Source organism: Netta rufina (assembly GCF_964035555.1).
Source record: "Netta rufina genome assembly, chromosome: 4".
Lineage (NCBI taxonomy): Eukaryota > Metazoa > Chordata > Aves > Anseriformes > Anatidae > Netta > Netta rufina.
The window spans coordinates 46,461,387-46,480,051 of NC_140127.1; the positions used below are offsets into that span (position 1 = coordinate 46,461,387).

At 44.3% G+C, this 18,665-nt stretch overlaps 1 protein-coding gene across 2 annotated transcripts in view; it reads left to right on the top strand.

Moving 5' to 3' along the window:
• The first annotated feature begins 4,751 nt into the window (after nucleotides 1-4,751).
• The window catches only part of ANTXR2 (ANTXR cell adhesion molecule 2), a 111,083-nt gene continuing 97,169 nt past the window's right edge, over nucleotides 4,752-18,665 (top strand). For both annotated transcript variants that reach the window (XM_084285508.1, XM_084285509.1), the window contains exons 1-7: nucleotides 4,752-4,993; nucleotides 5,542-5,613; nucleotides 8,596-8,667; nucleotides 14,014-14,095; nucleotides 15,082-15,186; nucleotides 15,282-15,350; nucleotides 16,251-16,331. In XM_084285508.1, the coding sequence (XP_084141634.1) occupies nucleotides 4,854-4,993; nucleotides 5,542-5,613; nucleotides 8,596-8,667; nucleotides 14,014-14,095; nucleotides 15,082-15,186; nucleotides 15,282-15,350; nucleotides 16,251-16,331 (621 nt within the window). In that variant the 5' untranslated portion in view covers nucleotides 4,752-4,853. The remainder of the gene's footprint in view (nucleotides 4,994-5,541; nucleotides 5,614-8,595; nucleotides 8,668-14,013; nucleotides 14,096-15,081; nucleotides 15,187-15,281; nucleotides 15,351-16,250; nucleotides 16,332-18,665) is intronic.

Here is an 18,665-nt window from a genome sequence, read left to right on the forward strand (position 1 = left end):
AGGATTTGTTTGGCTAATCCTCCAGCAGGCAGCTCCTCTGTGACTACCACGGATTGTAGGAGTGCTGGACTTGCAGTGGCTTCTCTTTCCCTTTGCAAAGAGTGAGATGTGGTGTTGTCGGCCATGGCAGCTCGAAGTACCTGGGAGAGCCCCTGACCGTGGCAGTGTGACAAATCCGGACCTCCATTGGAAAGTATATTTGATTAATCAGAACTGCAGCCACACACACACAAGTTTAATCTTTCCCAGACCGAATTTTGGCAGCCATTGAGCATCCTGCAGAAAGCAGCTCTGTCTCACAGAGGTTGTGCCGAGGTTCCCTGCTCCAGAATTGAACTTAATGAGCAGCAAAGTCCTGCCCACCCTTTGTCCTCTATAGGGAAGGCAGTGTGTGGGGTCACCAACCCTCTGCTTGACTTGGCAGAGCCCGATGGCCCTCTCCCCTCCCGTTGTGCTCACCTCCCCATGGTGAATTATTTTCCACCATGGGAAATGCTTCTGAAACATGCCAAGCTCGGTTTGGCACAAACACGGCTCACCTGAGATCTTCCCAAGCAGCGTGGGGCAAAGAGAAGGTGTGGGTGGGTGGGCAGTAAGGGAGAACACATGGGGAACCTGTCTGCGAGTGCTGAGGAAAATGAAAGTGGACGAAGCAGCGCACAGAGCAAACAGGTGGCTCGCCTGGTGTCAGTACAGAGGTCTCCTGGTGCTGCCAAGAGCATCAGGGACCTCTCCCTGCTGCTACACCACCTTCTCCTCCACCTTGTCACAGGACTGAACTCCTGTCCAGCTCCCTGGGTATCAGCACAGATCTCCCCTGGCACCGGAGGCGGCAGCAGGAGGCTCCAGCTGAAGCCCTGTCTCCACAAGCCTTTTCTTTCTGGCGGCTCTGTATATAAACAGTTGTCTGGGCAGCCACATTTTTCTGCTCTGCGCTCCCTGCCCGAGTATTTGCATAGTGAGAAATGCGAAGGGGTAAAGCACACGACTGGATTTTGCTCAGCCCCTAAGGGTTCCTGTTGTGGTGGAGGAGGAAGGGTAAGAGGCAGGAGAGACACAGTGGTCTGATGAGTTCTGAGAATTGGGCGAGGAGGCCACATAAATCCAAATAAAGCCAAGGACATGTAAATATCCACAGGCTACTACCCTGTGCTTCCCTGCCTATCTCTGTCTCATCTAACCCTTCCAGCAAAACAGGCTTGATTTATCTGCAACTTCAGCACAAACCACAGACCAAAAGAGGAATTCACACACTTGGAAACTGGGAAAGAGCAAACCCTGGCTGTCACCCACCTCTGACTGGCAGGGTCGTTCTCTGTGCGAGCAGCTGGTCACATGCAGCTGAAATAAAATTTCCAACAGCTGGATAATGTGACACACACTCCCGCGGCTCAGGGCGGGCTCATGCAGATCTGGAAACTGAAGCTCAGCCTTGTTTTGGTGACCCTCACCACGCCGTGCTGGATTCGAGGCATCCGCAGAGAGAGGGAGAGGCCAGCGCTGCTCGGCCTTTCTTAAAAGTAGCGGATTTGCAGCCTTTGCTTTTGCTGAGTCTTTGGCAAAGCACAGGCGGCTCAGCCCTTAATCTTCTGTGTTTTGAACATTCACGGGAACTGTAAAATGCAGTTTACTCGCCCTTTAGCCTTGCTAGCTCAGAAACATGAGAACTTCATGAGCCAGATCTTCAGTTGATGTCAATCAGTGTTGGTCCACGGACTTTGGTGAAATTTCCAGCTTACCTCACACCAGGGCTCAGGTTTGTGTTCCGATTGGCACAGAGATGGCATTCTGACACGGCCGTGTCAGGGCAGAGCACCGTGCCCATGAGGAAGATCTCCATCAAGCCACCTCTGACTGCAGGTTTCCCAGTTCCTCTTGCAGAGGGAAGAGGCTTCAGGTCCTTTTCGGAGCAGGCCACGTGCCTGATTCACCTGTGAGGCCTGTGAGAGGCACACGATCCTTGTTAGGTCACTGTCTCAGTTAAAAAACATCAATAAAGTGGTTGTGCTCACGCAGATGAAGGTTCTGGTCACAAAGCTGCTCCAGTGCAGTACAGGGTGGGACTGGATTCTAGGTGCATGTAACTTCTGTAGTTCACACGCTTTTTTCTCAGGCTCTGTTCAATCCTGCCATTCTGACTTCCTCTTGTGGATTAGCCCTAGTAGGCAGCCACACCAAATCACTGCTCGTTTCCTTCCCCCCTAAGGGGATGGAGGAACAAGAGAGGAAGGGCAAACGTGAGAAAACGTGGGCTCAGATTAAATTTGTGAGGGAAATGTAGAAGAAGAGAAAAAGAAAACAAAGACAAGTGATGCAAATGCAACCACTCACCACCTCCCAAGGGTAGAGGGATGCCCAGCCAGTTCCCAAGCAAAGGACGGTCAGCGTCCCTAACTCCTCTCTTTTCCCTTTTTATTGCTGAGTGTAACGCTGTTTGGCATGAAACACCTTTTTGGTTAGTTCGGGCCTTCTGCTGGCTTGTGTCCCCTACCAGTCTCTGCACTCCTCATTTCACTCTTTCTGTAGGGAATCATACTCATTTAAAGACCAAGGTTGTTCCTATGTCTGCAGCAGGGAAACAGAAAATACTTGTTTGATCTCACAGTAGTGGAACTGTGTTGCGATCCAATTTAGCAAGAAAAGACTTTAGAATTCTGTGCGGCGTCCTGTCGTTCCAACAATCAATTCAGCGTGGGAAACCTGTTTGTTAGAAGTGACAAGGAGAAGATGGATGTTAGAGATATCAACTTTGCCAGCTTATCGCTGCCGTGACTGACACGGGATTCTTCTTGTGTTTTGTCACGCATGAACAAGAAAGATGTCGACTCAGAGATGGAGGCTCCATGAGGATAACAAATACCAGTCCACCACACCGCAAGTTTTTCTCACCCAGCAAGCCAGCTGGATTCTCCCAAGCTGCGTGCCAGCCATACCCGCAGTAAAGCAGAGGTTCTGTCACAGAAGCTTGCAGTACGATGTGCTTCTCTAATAGGGACACAGCTCGAGGTCACGGTCACGCTTGGGTGTGCTCCCAGCAGCCCTGAAACACAGGCCAGGAGCACTCGGCTGCAGCACCCCTCTTACACGTCTGAAGAGGCTAATTCCCCCCGGTCCCATCTGTGTTCCCTGCGTACCAGGCCTCCTGCAACCCCATAAAACATTAATAAAAGCCACAATGACGTGACAGCTTACTGCCAGTCACAAACCCATATTGATTCCTGAATAATTCATTTGGCAGAGGATGGGGCAGAAAAAGGTAATTTCTGGGGGATTTTTGTCTTGGTAAACTGCTCACCCTGTGGCCAGTTCCACCGCAAGCCATTTGTTTCAGGAGACTGTCCAATTCTGAAGGAAACTTGTATTTTCTTGTAAGGCATTGGGCACCTCTGACCCATGTTTTATCTTGCCACAGTTGGACAGCCTTACTGATTCATTGCTCCCATGGCTGATATCGTGGTAGAAGACACATTTTTGGTAAATTTGAGAGCTCTGGGATGTATTACTTGGCTAGAAAAACATAGCTTAATGCATGGTGAGGAAGAATGCCCTGCCTAGCCCTAAGCTTGAAGTCTCGTGAGTTCTCCTGAAGTCTCTGGCGCTGGAGAGCCCCACACCTTCAGCTTCCCTGCATCGTAGCTGTGAAAGCAGCCCACTGGAAATTAAAGCCACTTGGATCAGATGCTGTTAAAACAAAATGGTGAACAAAAGAAAAACCAACTTTATTTGAAATCCTGTCAATCACTCGTCACATAGTGCTTGTGGCGAAAACTCCATGCAGGAAACAAAGAACTAGAGGCTAGACATTTATTTTTAACTGGGGAGATAATTTTGGTCTATGCAGCTCGTGGCTAGAATTTTTCATCAGTGAAAACTCACGCATCTTTTTAGCCTTCAGATAATATTTTAAGATTATAAAGCATATTTGAACTTCCTGCGAAAACCTGAGGCCCCAGATGGCAAACTCTGAAAAGATAATATTCTTGCAGCATGAAGTGACGCTTTCCACAGTGCCTCATGTTCGCTGCGAAGGATCCAGCTTATGCTTCAGACCAAATGCCTGCTCTATATTTAGCACGGCAGAGTCTATTGTGAAGCGGTGCAGTTTGGTGGTTACCACGTGCGCAGTCCCAGAGCAACAGTTTGGGTCTGTCAGAGCCGGTTCCTGAAAGGAGAAAATGGTTAACGCGCATGGATGTAACACGACTTGGAACAGCTTTTGGTGGATTTTGGGGGGGAGAAAAAGAACTTGAGCGGTCTTTGAGCTGGCAAAGTGCTTACAAAGGGAAGCAGTGATCTAAAAATAAGAACAATAGTTTAAAAAGACACAACGCGAGGAGGCCGTCGGCTCAGCCTCCTCGGAGGGCGGCAGGCTCGCACGGGCTGAGCTCGGCGTCCCGGCCTTCAGGGGGCTGCCGGGGGGCCCGGGGAGCCCCGGCTGCGCCTCGCTTCTGAGTTTGCACCGCCCGAGGGGAATGCGAGCCCCGTGGCGTGTGGCAAGCGCCTCGCTCGGCTCTCAAACTTGCCTCAGAGAGCCGGCAGGGCAGCGCCTGAGGGGAGGGCACGGCACGGCCGAGCCGGGCGGGGAGGCGCCTGCGGCGGAGCCGGGTCGCCCTGCTCGGGGCTACGGGCGGCCAACGGGGCCGGGGAGCGGGGGGGCGGTGAGGGAGGCGGGCCGAGCCCGCCCGGCCCCGGCCCCCGCCGCTGACGGGCGGGGAAGGGCCGGGCCGGGCCGGGCCGGGCGAGCAGCGGCGGCGGCGGGCGAGGGGCGGCCACTCGAGCAGCGCCCGCGCCCGCTGAGCGGCAGCACGGCCGCGCCGGGCCCCCGCGTCCCCTCGCCGCCGCCCCGAGGCCCCATGGCGGGGCTCTCGCTGCCGCCGCCGCCGCCGCTGCTGCTGTCGCTGCTGCTGCTGCTGCTCCCGCCCGCCGCCGCCTCCCCGGCCCCGGAGCAGCCGTCGTGCCACGGCGCCTTCGACCTGTACTTCGTGCTGGACAAGTAAGGGCTGCGCGGGGGGCTGAGGGGGCGGCGAGCGGGGCTAGCGGTCGCCTCAGCGGGCTAACGGCCACCCACAGGGAGCTAACGGTCAGCGCGCGGGGCTCGCCTCAGCGGGCTAACGGTCCCCACGCCGCGCTCAGCCGCCGCCGCCGCGCCGGGCTAACGGTCGCCGCGCGCCACCGTCGTGTTTGTTTTATTATTATTATTTATTATTTTATTATTGTTTTTGTTTTTTGTGAGGTAAAAAGGCGTTTTCCGAGTAAAAAAAAAGTGCCGGCGGCGGCCGTTTTTCGGGCAGCTGCCGCCCCTCCCCCGCCGCAGCTGCCGGCGGTGGGGTTTGTGGCAGGGAAGTTTGCGGCGGCCGGGTTCGGCTGCTGCTCGCTGCCCCGACGGGAAACGGACCCAAAACCGCTCCCGGGAACCTCCAGGGGGGTCCTGAGGGGAGCAAACAGTCCTGGGGGGCTGGGTGTCGCTGGAAATGCCCCTTTCCTCCCCCTCCTTTCCGTAACTAAGGCCTACGACTCACACGCTTCTGCTTTTCTTTCCAGGTCTGGGAGCGTAGCGCAGAACTGGCACGAGATATTTGATTTTGTGCATCAACTGACGGAAAGATTTGTGAGGTGCGTTTTGTTCCCTGCAGTGTCTCTCATTCTGGGATAGCTTGAGAAAGCCCACGTTTTCGTAAGCTCGGTAGATCCCTCTCACAAACATGTTAAGAGTTTGGCTTCTAATGCCCTGATTGCGAGAAAATCTTGGAAACTTTCCCTTAATTTTCTCATGTTTGGAACTCAGTAAAAAGGCGATAGTAAGCATCTTTAAACACTTAAGTCTCTCAAAGTACTTTGAGGGGTGAATACCTCTTTTTCTGCTCTTATTTTTCCCCGAACCACAGGGAAATACTTCTCATACATATTTTTGCCTGAACCACAGGGAGATACTTCTCATACAGCATTTCATGTATACTGCTTTTAGAGATCTAGATGAAGATAGCAATCTGATTACACCTCTGTGTGTGCATGTAAATGTGTGGCGCAGGTGAAAAATGGGGAAGTATCTTTCAAGCTCAGAAAAATACACAGGAAGTTTGTGCCTTGGTAACAGTGTATGTGTCATACGAACATGTAATCAACTTTATGTTTAACTGGCTCGCAGTACTGTCTGGCAAGTAGTGGTGCTGCAGAAATGGCTGTTGTAAACACTGGCTAACTGTACAAACAGCTGAGGGTGACTGGGTTGTAGCATCCTGCTTTAAAAAAAAAAAAAGTGAAACAAAGAAAACCTCCAAAAATATGGAGACAGATGTGGCAGTTTTTGCTCTGGAAAAAGAAATTCAGCAAGCACTTATAATCTTGGCTTGCTAATAATGAGATACAAATAGGCTTGCATAATTTAATACAGTGCCTACATCCATCATCTGTAAAGCAAGTCTCATGTTAATCAAATGGCTCACATGAGCTTTTGAAAGTTATTTTGTAAAGTTTATAAGAAAAAAGAATAGAGCCTGGGGACACTGTAGCACCACTTCTTTTTCAACAACCACTGAAAAATACATCTGTCCCCACTAAAAGAGTGGTGCTTGTCTGGTATAAATCCTTCCATTCACCATCTTTTGCAGCCAAATTAGAATGCCCTCTGCAACAGTTGTTGTGTAGTGGTCTGGCTGCATTATCTAAAATAATTTAGTTGGTAAGTTATTGAGCTGACCTTACACATGAAAGGAGTGTTAACAGCAGTGCAGAGACAGACAACCTAACCTCAGAGCATCTGCACACTCAACCTTATGTGGCACTAAGCCTTCACAGAAGGACCAACCATCGGTTAGCTCCTGTGGGAGCCTGAGCAGTTCATACTGTGCCCTCTGAGAACTGATAGGGCCTTTGTGCCCCCTTCAGGCCTCAGTACACTTTTAAACAGGGTACAGAGTCAACCCTGCTCTTTCTTAAATTGAAAAGGTGTGGGCAGAACCACAGGGAACCATTTGGTAGCAGGTTGCTTCAGTCCGCACCTAAAGTTTTCATCTGAAGAATTATTTCACAGCTGTGTGACCTGTGTGCATCTGCTCACCAGTTTGGCTCATCTGTTGCATACATGTTTCAGTAGTAGCTCTGTTGCTGCCCTCCTCCATCATCCTGGAGTCCAAGTGCTGGGAACACAAAACAGAAATGGGGTGTCTTGCAAAGAGGACAGATTCATGGTTAGTTAGAGGACAGTTCAAGTTAGTTAAGTAGTAACTTTGACGTTTCTACTTGTAGAGGGTTGCATCTCAAAGAGGGAAGTCTGGCATTGCTTGGGCTAGATAGATAGTGATCTAATGCAGAGGTGGGGATTTCAGCTGTTTGTTTGGCAGCTGTTTGTGGCAACTAAGACAACTGATAAACCCACAACTTAGATTACAATTACATTTAGAGCATCTCAGATATTTTTTTTTAATATCCAGTACCTCAATAGCCTACAAGACTGGATCTTAAATCCAAGTTGTGAGTGGCCAAAGGTTTTCCCAGAACTTTTATTTCCGTGATGTCAATAATTTTAAGTTGCATCACTGACACAAAATAACTGAAAATGCATAGTCATTTATCTTTACAAGTGTTGTCTTTTACTAATATTAACCCAATAAATCAGTGCTGATACACATATATCATGAATTATAAAATTTACCAAATATCTTGTCATGAATATAAATTCAAGGCAGGTAGGATGGATGTTAATACTTACCTTAGGGAAGTTACTGTCTTGGCCTTCCAGAACATCAGTTCTTAAGAGATGCATTTTTCCACTGACAGTTGGAGTTAACTCCTCTTAGTCTTACTAAGAGACAAGTGGGGTTCTCAAAAATAATAATAATAATAAAAGATATAATTCCTTATTAAAAAGTAATTTCATACAGGATTGCTTTGTACAATGACATTTCCCTGGATGATTTTACAGATGTTGATCGCAAGTGGCACAACTCTATGTCAGAGACAAACATCCTAATTCTGAAAGAGTTTGTCATGCCACTTGACTAGAGCTGAAAAAGCCAGACAGTGCTGCTGCTTTAATTCTGGTGATTTTATGACCTAAAAGCATAGTTGGAAATATACTTTGTACTGAGATCAAACTTTAAGAAGGGGTAACTAACTTGTGCATGTGTCCATGTTTACTGCCCTGGAGCAAGGGTGCACTGTAAGCGCATAGCCCTAACTTATTTTTACACCAGCAAGTGATGATGAAAACATCTTTTATACTTTGGTAGATAATCAAATTGTATGTAGATTGTAGATTGTTTGGTAAACAATCCATGAATTTCACATTCAGTTGGGTCACACGAGTTCTTAACTCTTAAGTTCAGCATGTGTTGATTTGGAGTTCAGTCAGGAGGAAGAGAAAAATAATTCTAATTCTGCTACTTCATTCTCAATGCATGCCTGGAAAAGGAAGTGAAATGGGCAGAAACCCTTCAGTTCCTTTCTTGTTCTTGTTTTCTAGTTCAAAAGTGTGTTCTTTGGAAGTTAGAGGATAAAGACATTAGTAATAAATGAGTACATGAATGGAATGATGTGCATGTGTACATTTCATTTGTCTAAACTGTTGTTTTTTTCTTTTCTTTCCCCTTTTAAAAGCCCCAAGATGAGATTATCCTTTATCGTGTTTTCCTCCCAGGCACAAGTCATTATGCCATTAACTGGAGACAGGTTAGTGCACTGCTTTTTTTTAATTCCCATCTCCCTCTCCCCACCAAGAGCTCTTATTAAATCAGAGGAACAGTCACAGATACTGAACAATAACCGATACCTTTAAGTGGTGGTCAGTCACGTGGCCTCGGTGTAGAGATGGATTTAATTTTGTGAACATCTCAATGGAAAGCCTGGTAAAAGGGAAAAGGAGAGGGATGAGAAAAATTCTTGATGTGAATTCTGCTGCTGCTTTGCACACCAACTATGAGTTGATGGTTTTTCATCTCTTGCATGACTCTGCACCTTCCTTGACACAACAGGAGAAATTACTTTTGCATATACTTTTATAAAGCAAGCTCTTTAGATAAAAGTTTCCAATGTTTATGTCCAGGTAAAGCACACAATAGTAAATTAATGTTTCCCATTATCTCATATTGTCTATGTTCTAATGATGACTTCAAAAACAGTTTTAGATGGTAGAGTTTGTGCCACTTGAAAGATGAGAGATCTTTGTGACACCATGGACGTGTCTTGAGGTACCTGACATCTTCCCTTCTGTTGATGTTTTTAGGGGCAATGGAATGCAAGGCTACTCACTCTGATTTCAAGAAGTGATGATTAGCAGCTACGACAGGTCAGGGATAGGTGTTGGGGAAACAGCAGCAAAAAAATCAGGTAGAGGAGAGATTGTTGCAAAATTAACTACCGAAACCACAGGAACTGGGAACTATATTGGGGAATCCCTTCTTTCAGCAGAGGACAGTTGCAGTACCCTCAAATCACCTGGGTCCTTCAGAAATCCTTTCAGCCCTGTCAAAACAACACACCCTTACTGTCTCCCTTCTGTCCAGAAGCCAAGCACTATGAACAACTTTTTGGATTTGGAACATTTGGATAAATCATTTACAAATCATATTAACGAACTGTGGCAGGGTGGAAGTGAGGTAGTCCTTCCTTTCTGTTTCCTTTAGTGGAATTGATACAAAACATGATGTGTCCTTTTCACTCAGTTTTGTTTTTTTTTTTTAGTAAAGGATACATAATAGCAAGTACAACACTGAAGAGAACTGACCTTGGCAACAGACAAATGTCTCGCCCTATAGTAAAGGAGGCTGACATTCTAGAAGTAGACTGTCTGAGGACACAGTTCCAAGCCCCTACCTGTTCAAGCACTTCAAAAAGTGGTCTGACTTGAGAACAGCTAAGTGCTCACGCCCCAGCCTGCACTTGGATGCTGGAGCTGCTCTCTGCAAGGAGAGACAAGGTTATAAACCATTTTTCCAGATGGCTTGAGAGAGTTCAGAAGAGGACATTTAAGCCTGTTCCAAGGACTGCTCAAGTCAATGAGACCCTTTCTCTCGATTTCAATAGGCTCTCAATCCCTGTTAGTAGTCTATTCCTTATCAAACTCAGAGTCAGCATTGATACCACACAGAGCACTTGGACAGAGCTCTGGAATTGTGCCACATGAGCACAAGTGCCTTTTTTATCGTTGTGTGCCCATGGCGCGCTTCAGGCTGTGGAAAGAATCAAGTGTTTCTTGGAAATCTAGTTTAAAGCATAGAAAGAACCCATTTACTCTCTTGTGGATTCCTCTGAAGGACTTTTCTTAAATACAAGGTTTGCCAATTGTTTTGAGCATGTTTAGGAGGAACTAAAAGGAAGGTGGAGGGGAGACAACAGTAACTGTGACCTGACCCTATCTACATGAATAAGAACGGATAGATAGAGCTGGAACAGCTGTTACTTTCAATATTGAAGTAGTCAATGGTTAAAAATGACTTACAATTTTAACTCCCATTGTTCTGAACAGGAGGTGAGCAGGCTAAGTACAGCACGGTATCAGGGATGGGTGTTCGTGATTATGGGATGTTCCAGCCTTGTTAGTTTACGTGCATTTTAGCTTTGCCAGGATGTTTTTCCCCACACTCACTTGCTAATTCACCAATTAGCAATTTGTGAAACCACAACTCATTCCCAGCAGTTAGTTCAAAGTAGGGAGATCTTTTTTGTTTAAAAAAACAAAGCATTCTAATTGTTTGCACAAAGTGATTGCTGCTTTTTCCTATATAATAAAGATGTGGATATAAAGAAACCCACACCACAGTGCTAACGCCCCTGCATTGCCAAATATTTTTGGGACTATGTAAACAACTGTGCAAAGAGAAGTCACTGATAACCACAGTACACACAATGCTGTGACAAATACTTGGAATAAAAGTAACACCCAAATGGAAACTACTGTTGTAGAGATGCTCGTTCCCCAGTGAAGTTTGTCTGCAAACTGTATACAGACCGATAAACAAAGATTTGTGCATTCACATTCGGGGCTCAGCTATGCTACCACTTTTAAAAAGAAAGCTGCTCAGAAAAGCAGTTACGCTGGCAAAGGTCGATGTCTTCTGCATTCTCTTCTAGCCAGCTGTATGCTGGCCAGCAGAATTTCAGGTTTCTGTAAGCCCGATTCTGTAGCACGTGGTTGGTATCCATAGCCAGAACTAGCTGTGCTGATTCTGTGGGATATAAAGAAAGATTATGTTCCTGAAAGTGGAAAAATTGGACCCTTAAGTACCTGATGCATTACCAGCTGCACCCTACCGTGCTTGTCCACAGCCTGATGGAGTTCATTCCTTTGCTGCCCTTTGGTGCTGTTTTCTATTCAAACACATGCAGGAGTCCTACAATTTGAAGCAGAATGATTATTATTGTTGTATCTAGCTCTCCAGTATTTAAGTAAATCTGAATTCTGGATCATGCTCAGATAAAGGAAGGTTGCTACATTTTAATTTACATTAAATTGATTTATTTGTTTGCAAAGCTGGGCTGCATTGTAATCGCTCTTTACTAAATGGTCTGGTTTAACTTCTAAATGTAGTTCTGCAGCACCCTTGGGGCACGGAAGGTAGGAGACGAGTTTGCTGTAGACTTTGGCCCAGGCAGGGAGCGGTGTTTGTAGACAGGCCCACGTGCCTCCCAGAGGAGTTGGCACAGCCTCCCACACAGCAAACAAAGCCTCTCCAGCTGGAGTGTGTAATGCTGGCATAAGGTCCTGCTTGCTGAGACAGAGCACAGCAGAGGTCCCCAAAGGGCATGGCTCAGCCCGGCACCTCTCCTGATTTCAGCTGGTCTGGGCTGGGCTCTTCCCCACAGCCCCTGCTCACACAAGTTCACAAGAGAATCCAAAAGAACCCTTGGATCAAAATGACAAAGTGCTTATAGCAATGGTTGCATTTGCCTGCCTGCTACTAGAAGCATTATCTGAAGTAGCTGCAAAGTTTATAAGAGAGAACAGACAGGGTATGTAAAACAAATTAAATGTGCCTTTTCTAAAAGACAGAGGTGTGATGCAGCACATATGCCAAATGGGGAAGAGATATTAAAATTGTGATTGTTCAGCCCAAACACAGACAGGCTGCAAGTTGCTGATTTTGTTTTGCCTTTTCCACCTCCCTCCCTTGTCTGACTTAAACCACGAAGCCAAAGGCAATCCAGCCTTTATTACCATTATTGAATTGTAGTGCAGTGGTGTCCAGACACCCAGGCTGAGGTCATGGTTCTGTTATTTCAGTACAGATGAGCTTCATATAAAACCAGACCTTCTCCGCAGAGTTTTGTGGCTACAGCAACTCATTACCGAAACTAGGGAGAAGAGAATTCTGAGAGCACTGCAGAGCAAGAAAGAGGGCTTCCAAGTACTACAGCTGGCTGAGTAGAGGGTCCTGTTACTGCAGGGGTTCAGGCAGAGATGAGCTCCTGTGCCCTCCCTCCAAACCTTCTGGGTGTGAGTTTTGGTGTGACTCGGCTGATCTGTTTTGATGCTTGTTAGGGGGCGGTCTGCTTGGGCTGTAAGTCCTGCATTCGCCTTGTGACAGCCAGAGCAGGGCTTGCTCCTACCTGACCCTCCCAAGGCAGGGGTGGAGCTTCCCTGTGTCTGGCTGGGCTGATCTGGTAACACGTGCCCCAAAAAGGGATGGTGACTGATTAAGTTGCAGCTAAAAAAGCTGCTGCTGCCAAAGATTTTCCTGGAACCCCTTGTAGGCAGAGGCCTGGAAACACCAGAGATTTCTGTGTGGCTGGGTCACAAGACATTTTAGATAAATAAAACTGAACTGATTGTACAAAAGCTATTTTTGCAAAATGAAATCTGTTTCAGAAAACTGGGACTTGAGTTGCTGCTTGTTTCTTGGCAGCAGAACGCTAACGCCTGTGATGTGCTGCCACTCATCCTGGCAAGCACTAAGTATGTGGTTTATAATCTGCGTTCATACATAATCAGTTTCAAGTTGTTTCTATAGATGCTGAATATAAAATATTTGGATCAAACAGATTGTATTATCTTACATAACTTGTTCTTCTCCATACATTCAATGTGACATTTTTTATTTTTATTTTTTAATTGTATCAGTTGATCCTGTGATTGGGAGCTTATTGCAGCTAGGGATTGTACTTTGGAACAGAGCTTCTAAACATAGAGGAACCCCATCAGCGGAACAAATGCCTAGTGGGTGGCATTCAGGCAGACCGGCATATGCATTCTTTCTCATTTTGCTTGCCTTAAGGAAAGCTTTCATGCATCCTGCAATGTATTTTCCCTCTGTCTCCTCACCCCTGCTTATTTCCTCATTGTCACCTATATTTATTCTATATGCTCTGCCCCACGTCATGTCTTTACTTAGCTGTTTTTTGCTTGTTTGTTTGTTTGTTTTCTCCCCCCCCAGGGTAACTTTCCATGGGTTGAGTGGAACTTTAAGAATTAAGAACTTCCAGATTTAGTTGGAAAAAATCTTTAACACTATCCTTACTGCTACTCCCTTTCCTTAGATAAAAGAGGTGTCCCACAAATGCTGCTTTTGCCTATCAATACTAATTTTTTAAGGCAGAAGAACTTAATTATTGCAGTTCTCTCCTACCCTATTAAATAGCCACAGACTAACCAGGATGATTTATTTAACTAGAAATATAACTGCTATTTTAAGGGATTTCCTTTTCTAATTGCAGCATGATCAGAAGTGAAGTCAGTTTAATTGAACAAAGTAAACTTAATAAAACAAAATTTCTGGTGGGCCATTTTAATGCTGAGGCTTGGTCACTTTTTTTTGTGGTATTTACTCTGAAACATTTTACCCAAATCCAGCTCTTTGACTCACTGAGGCATATTCTGTTATTTAGGTTTAAACTAACTGTTAGCACAGTGCTGCTTCCGTTGTGAATATAAGATCTGCCTCCACACATAGCTAAATGCCGTGTTTTACAGATTTTAATTTCAGGCTTCGTTTACAACAAATGCTAATTTTTTCCATCAATAAAGTAACATCTTTTCCCACTGTAAATCAATGCTGAAATCCTTAACCTTTTTGTTTTCAGAGGGAAAATCAAGCAAGGTCTTAAGGATTTGGAGGAGGTGAAACCAGCAGGTGACACATACATACATGAAGGATTAAAACGGGTAGGTTGTACTCACCCTCTTGCAATTAAAACCATCTCTGTTCTCACCCTTTGGGTAACACAACCTGTAACATAAATGGATTGATTTTATATTCTGGTGAGTTACACTCAAATATTTCTGGCTCTCTTGTGGTCCTGGGACTGCCCGGACACTAAGCAGATCCCATGCAGGAGGCAGACCGGCCATTGCAGGAATTTGCCATATGCAATTTCTTTGGTTTGATCCTTCACAGCAGAGAGTGTTTCTTTGTTCTGGATCAAACAGCTGACACAGTTACATGGTAAATACTCACACACAGCTTTGTCAGGCTGCACATATAGCAGGGCCTTCTAAAGAAGGTGCTCATTGACAATTAACAGCACAGATCAGAATTTTAGAAACAACTAGCATTTTTTTGAACTACTTATTTTTTCTTGAGATAAACAGTGAAAGTACACTTGGTCATTTTGCTGAAAGCCTCAAACCCTGCTGGTAAGAAGTAAAGTGAGGAACTAAGCTTTCATGGTTATGGATAGAAACTTACTTTCTTCCTTTATGCCTGTAGAGCCAAGATTGTAATTATGATCTGTGGGCTGAAAAGCTAGGCAAACAGAAGTTTGTTGCTGTTTAAAAAATGGTAATGGTAAGCCACTCTTCTTTTATCTTGGAACCTACTGACTGACATTTAAAAGCTGCGGGTAGCAGAGAAAACCTTATGGTGGATTTAAAGAAATGTGAGCTTCAAAACTCAAAGCATCCGTCCTGAAGGAATCAAGTTTTTTCAAAAACTGATCAGTTACTGACTATCACTTCAGAGATGCACTCACTACTAACTGTAATGTAGTGACAAATTATTTCCTTGTTAGTAACACGTGAAAGGAAGGCAGAGGATCATCGGAAGAGATGGGTTTGAAGATAAAGCAGCATGTTGTTTCAAATGCCATGTTAGCTTAGAAGAGACATCTTGGTTAAATGTTCAGATATAATTTTCATTTTTTTTTTTTTAGGCCAATGATCAGATTAAGCAGCATGGAGCAAAGTTTTCTAGTATCATCATTGCATTGACAGATGGCAAGCTAGATGGCCAGATTCCCTTGTATGCAGAGAAGGAGGTGAGCACTAGGTGAAAATGCATGTTGTATTCTGAAGAGCTTGCATTGCCTTTTGAATGAAAAAATACTTAATCCTCTCTTCTATTCCCTGGCAGGCAAAGATATCCAGAAGTCTGGGGGCTAGAGTTTACTGCGTTGGCGTCCTGGATTTTGTGCAACAACAGGTAAGAACATTACTATTTTAGATTAGTAGGCTGTACCTTGTTACAGGGTTTTACGTGTTTCATGTTAAATAATATATAAATAAATTTTACTTACATTAGGCAGGACAATATTTTCTCTGGCTTAGGAAGCAGACACTCAAATGCATATACAGGCATGAACAGAACGTTTGGGTGGCACTTCTGGTGCAGGAAAAACTGCCAGAAATACCCTTGCTACCTCATATCTGCCTACAGCAAGGGACATAGGTAAAACCTTCCATTAAGACACTAACCAGATCAGGCTACAGCTGGCATTAACTGCATTGCTATGGACAAGCTTTAAGCAGAATATATAACAACCTTATGAAAAGGATAAAAGAAAAGAAATTTTTCAAAAAAAAAAAAAAAGAAAAAAGGATCGATATCTTTCACCAACTAAAAGTTCTTCCAGATCTGCCATTCTCTGGCAAAACTGTCCTAATCATCCCTGGAGCTACTTCCGTAGCGTGAACTTGACTTAAAGGGAGCAGTGTACAAGAGATGCTTTACTATAATAAAGGCATGTAGAAAGGCTTTTTAATGTAAGGCAGAGTGAAGAAAGAACATAACTTTGGAAAGAGATGCAGAATTACTGCCGAAATACAGGCCCTAAAAGCTTTTTTTACTGTCGTTGTTTGACATGATGGATAGCTACTACACCATATTGTTATCTGCTGTAGGTTCTCACAGATCCTCCCACTTAGAAAAAACATGGGTAGCTTCTTCACTGGAGAGGGAACCCAAATTTTTCCTTCTCTTTTCAGAGTTATGAAAGGTGTGTTTTTTTGTACATCTTTTTTTTTTATTTTAAGGCTGAAAAATCATTTAAAGAGCTTCATTTGCCAAGTGATTCATGTGTTTCCATGTGTTTTCTCTCCAAAGCTTGAAAAAATTGCTGACACAAAAGAGCAAGTCTTCCCTGTCACTGGAGGATTCCAAGCACTTAAGGGGATCATCAATTCTGTGAGTATCAGGCAATAAGTTGAACATTTCCTCAAGATAATAGCATACTCTCCACTTCCACTTGCTCTTCCAGGAAGAATTGGTTCCTAAATGTGTAATACCAATATATTGTGCTCTACACACAGAGATGCAGTTGTGTAAATAAACATTGCCTGCTGCTCCTGCAATTTTTCATGCTCAGACCTTGTATAGAGTTTGATAGCTCCCAGGTCTATAAAGTACAGTGGGTTTGAGGAGGATGCATTGAGGAATGGCTGCTACAGGCTTAATCTAAAACAATTGAGACTTTTACTCCAACAGAGTTGAGAACAACTGGTTAAAGTTATTAAGAATGAGTGACAAATACATAGTGCACAAATCTTGGTATACTGAGAAGCATTCTAAATATACATGTATATGTTAGCCTTGACATTAATTGCTTGTTTTTCTTGTAAATAACAAGACTTTCAGTTCCTCCCCCCCCCCCCCCCAACATGCCATGAGCAACTCGCATCAGTGAGATGGGGCTCTTCAACTTCTTACTGTGATTTGCAAGCAAGAATCAAAGCAAAAGGAACGTTTTGTTTGTGGTCAGGGGCTGGACAGTATTGTAGCTGCATTTAAAGCAGACACCTTAGGTTGAAAGGACATAATTTGTTTGCCTTGTACTTTAACTAAAGGTCGCGTGCCTTACGCAGGGTTAAGCGTGCTGCAGCTGCACATAAGCAGCAAAAGAGGAAAAAAGCTTACTGTCAAGTCAAAACCAATAATGAAATCCTTTTTCTGAGAGTTATAATTCATTTCCTTTTCCATCTTTTTTTTTCTATTTTAAATAAATGAAGGATACTACTCACATACAGGATATTATGCAGTCATGAATTTATCACTTCCCTTGAATAGTGTGTTTTTTTTGTGGAAGTTAACAGCATCATGAAACAACTTCTTTTCCTTCTCATTACTTAAAATAAATGTAATTTGAGAAGCTTCCTTGCACATTCTAAAGAGAGATAATCAACCTTTTCATGCAGTGACATTTATTTTCCTGAAATGATATACACCCCATGTGGTACTCCTTTTTTTAAATCTCAATCTATGCCATTTTAAATACTTACACAAATCAGTTTTTCTGCTAGTGCAAACCAATGCAACGTTTGAAGCCACCAGAGGAAGACTTATAGATAAGAGCAAAATATTTAGTCCCAATTCATTAAGCAAATAACTTTCCAATGGTACTAAATTTCAAAATGCATATGTCAAGGTAAACTAGGTAAAGGAAGAAGACATCTGCATTTGGACTGTCCTTTCAAACAAGAGTCACTGACCTGCAGGTTGGACCCTTCAATGAGTTGGATTTCTCCACTCTTCTTGCTCCTTGAGAAGGCAAAGGGAGTACAGTCTCTTGAAGTTTCTGAAGAGCTCAGCTTGAGAATTCTATAATTAAAATATACAGAAAGTTGACATATCCTGCACGCTGTCTCATTTTCCCTTATTTTTCATCAGTGTGGTTCTGGGCAGGCTCAGACTATTTGTCTCATTCCTCCCAGGAGCTTTCAAGCACTGCCATTTCTTTGTGGACAGAGTCAGCTTGGCAGATAGCTTTTGCACAAGTCTCAGTCCACCTTCTTCTGACACTCATGAAAATCTCAAGTGTAAAAATAGCAGATGTATGCATATCATGGCTGCAGAGCAAGAAAAGATGCACCTAGTTGCAGCACCTTGTTTTTAAAGGAATAGTTTAGGACAGGGACTGTGCAGAAACAGCAAACTTAAAGGAAGTTGTTCTATAGCTTAAACATAGCCTGCTCTTTACACTCTGACTTAACTCTGGAATTTTTTAGGGTTGTTAAGCAGATTGTAGCTGTAACAGATGCTTCAACATTCAGCTTGCTGCTTATTTCTGTCCTTAGAAAGACCATGTTGTGGCTTTCTGGGCCTATGGAAAATGTTGTAATTGTTGTGAGTGCTGTAACAAAGGAGCATGAGAAAACTTCTCCAATAGGAAATGTACCACCTTGCTTCAGTCTTTGTTTCATCAGTCTCATTTGTTTGGATAAGCGATCACACAAAAAGCGTTAGCACTGTGATACCTTCTGAGAGCTTTTAGGGGCTTGAATATTGTTTCCAGCTTCCTGAAAAGCACAGAATCTAACTGGAGTTTCATTTTCCTGTCATGACATTTAAGACTCTCTCCTTTTCTCTTCTCTAGTAAAGCACTTTAAGTGTATTTGCTGGAAGCAGCTGGAGTATGATACATTGCCAGCATCTTTGTTTTTACCACAGTGCGTGGAGGGAAGTATCTATAGTTTTTCTTCCCCGTTTTTTTAATGCACATGTTGGCTGCATTGCCATGATTGT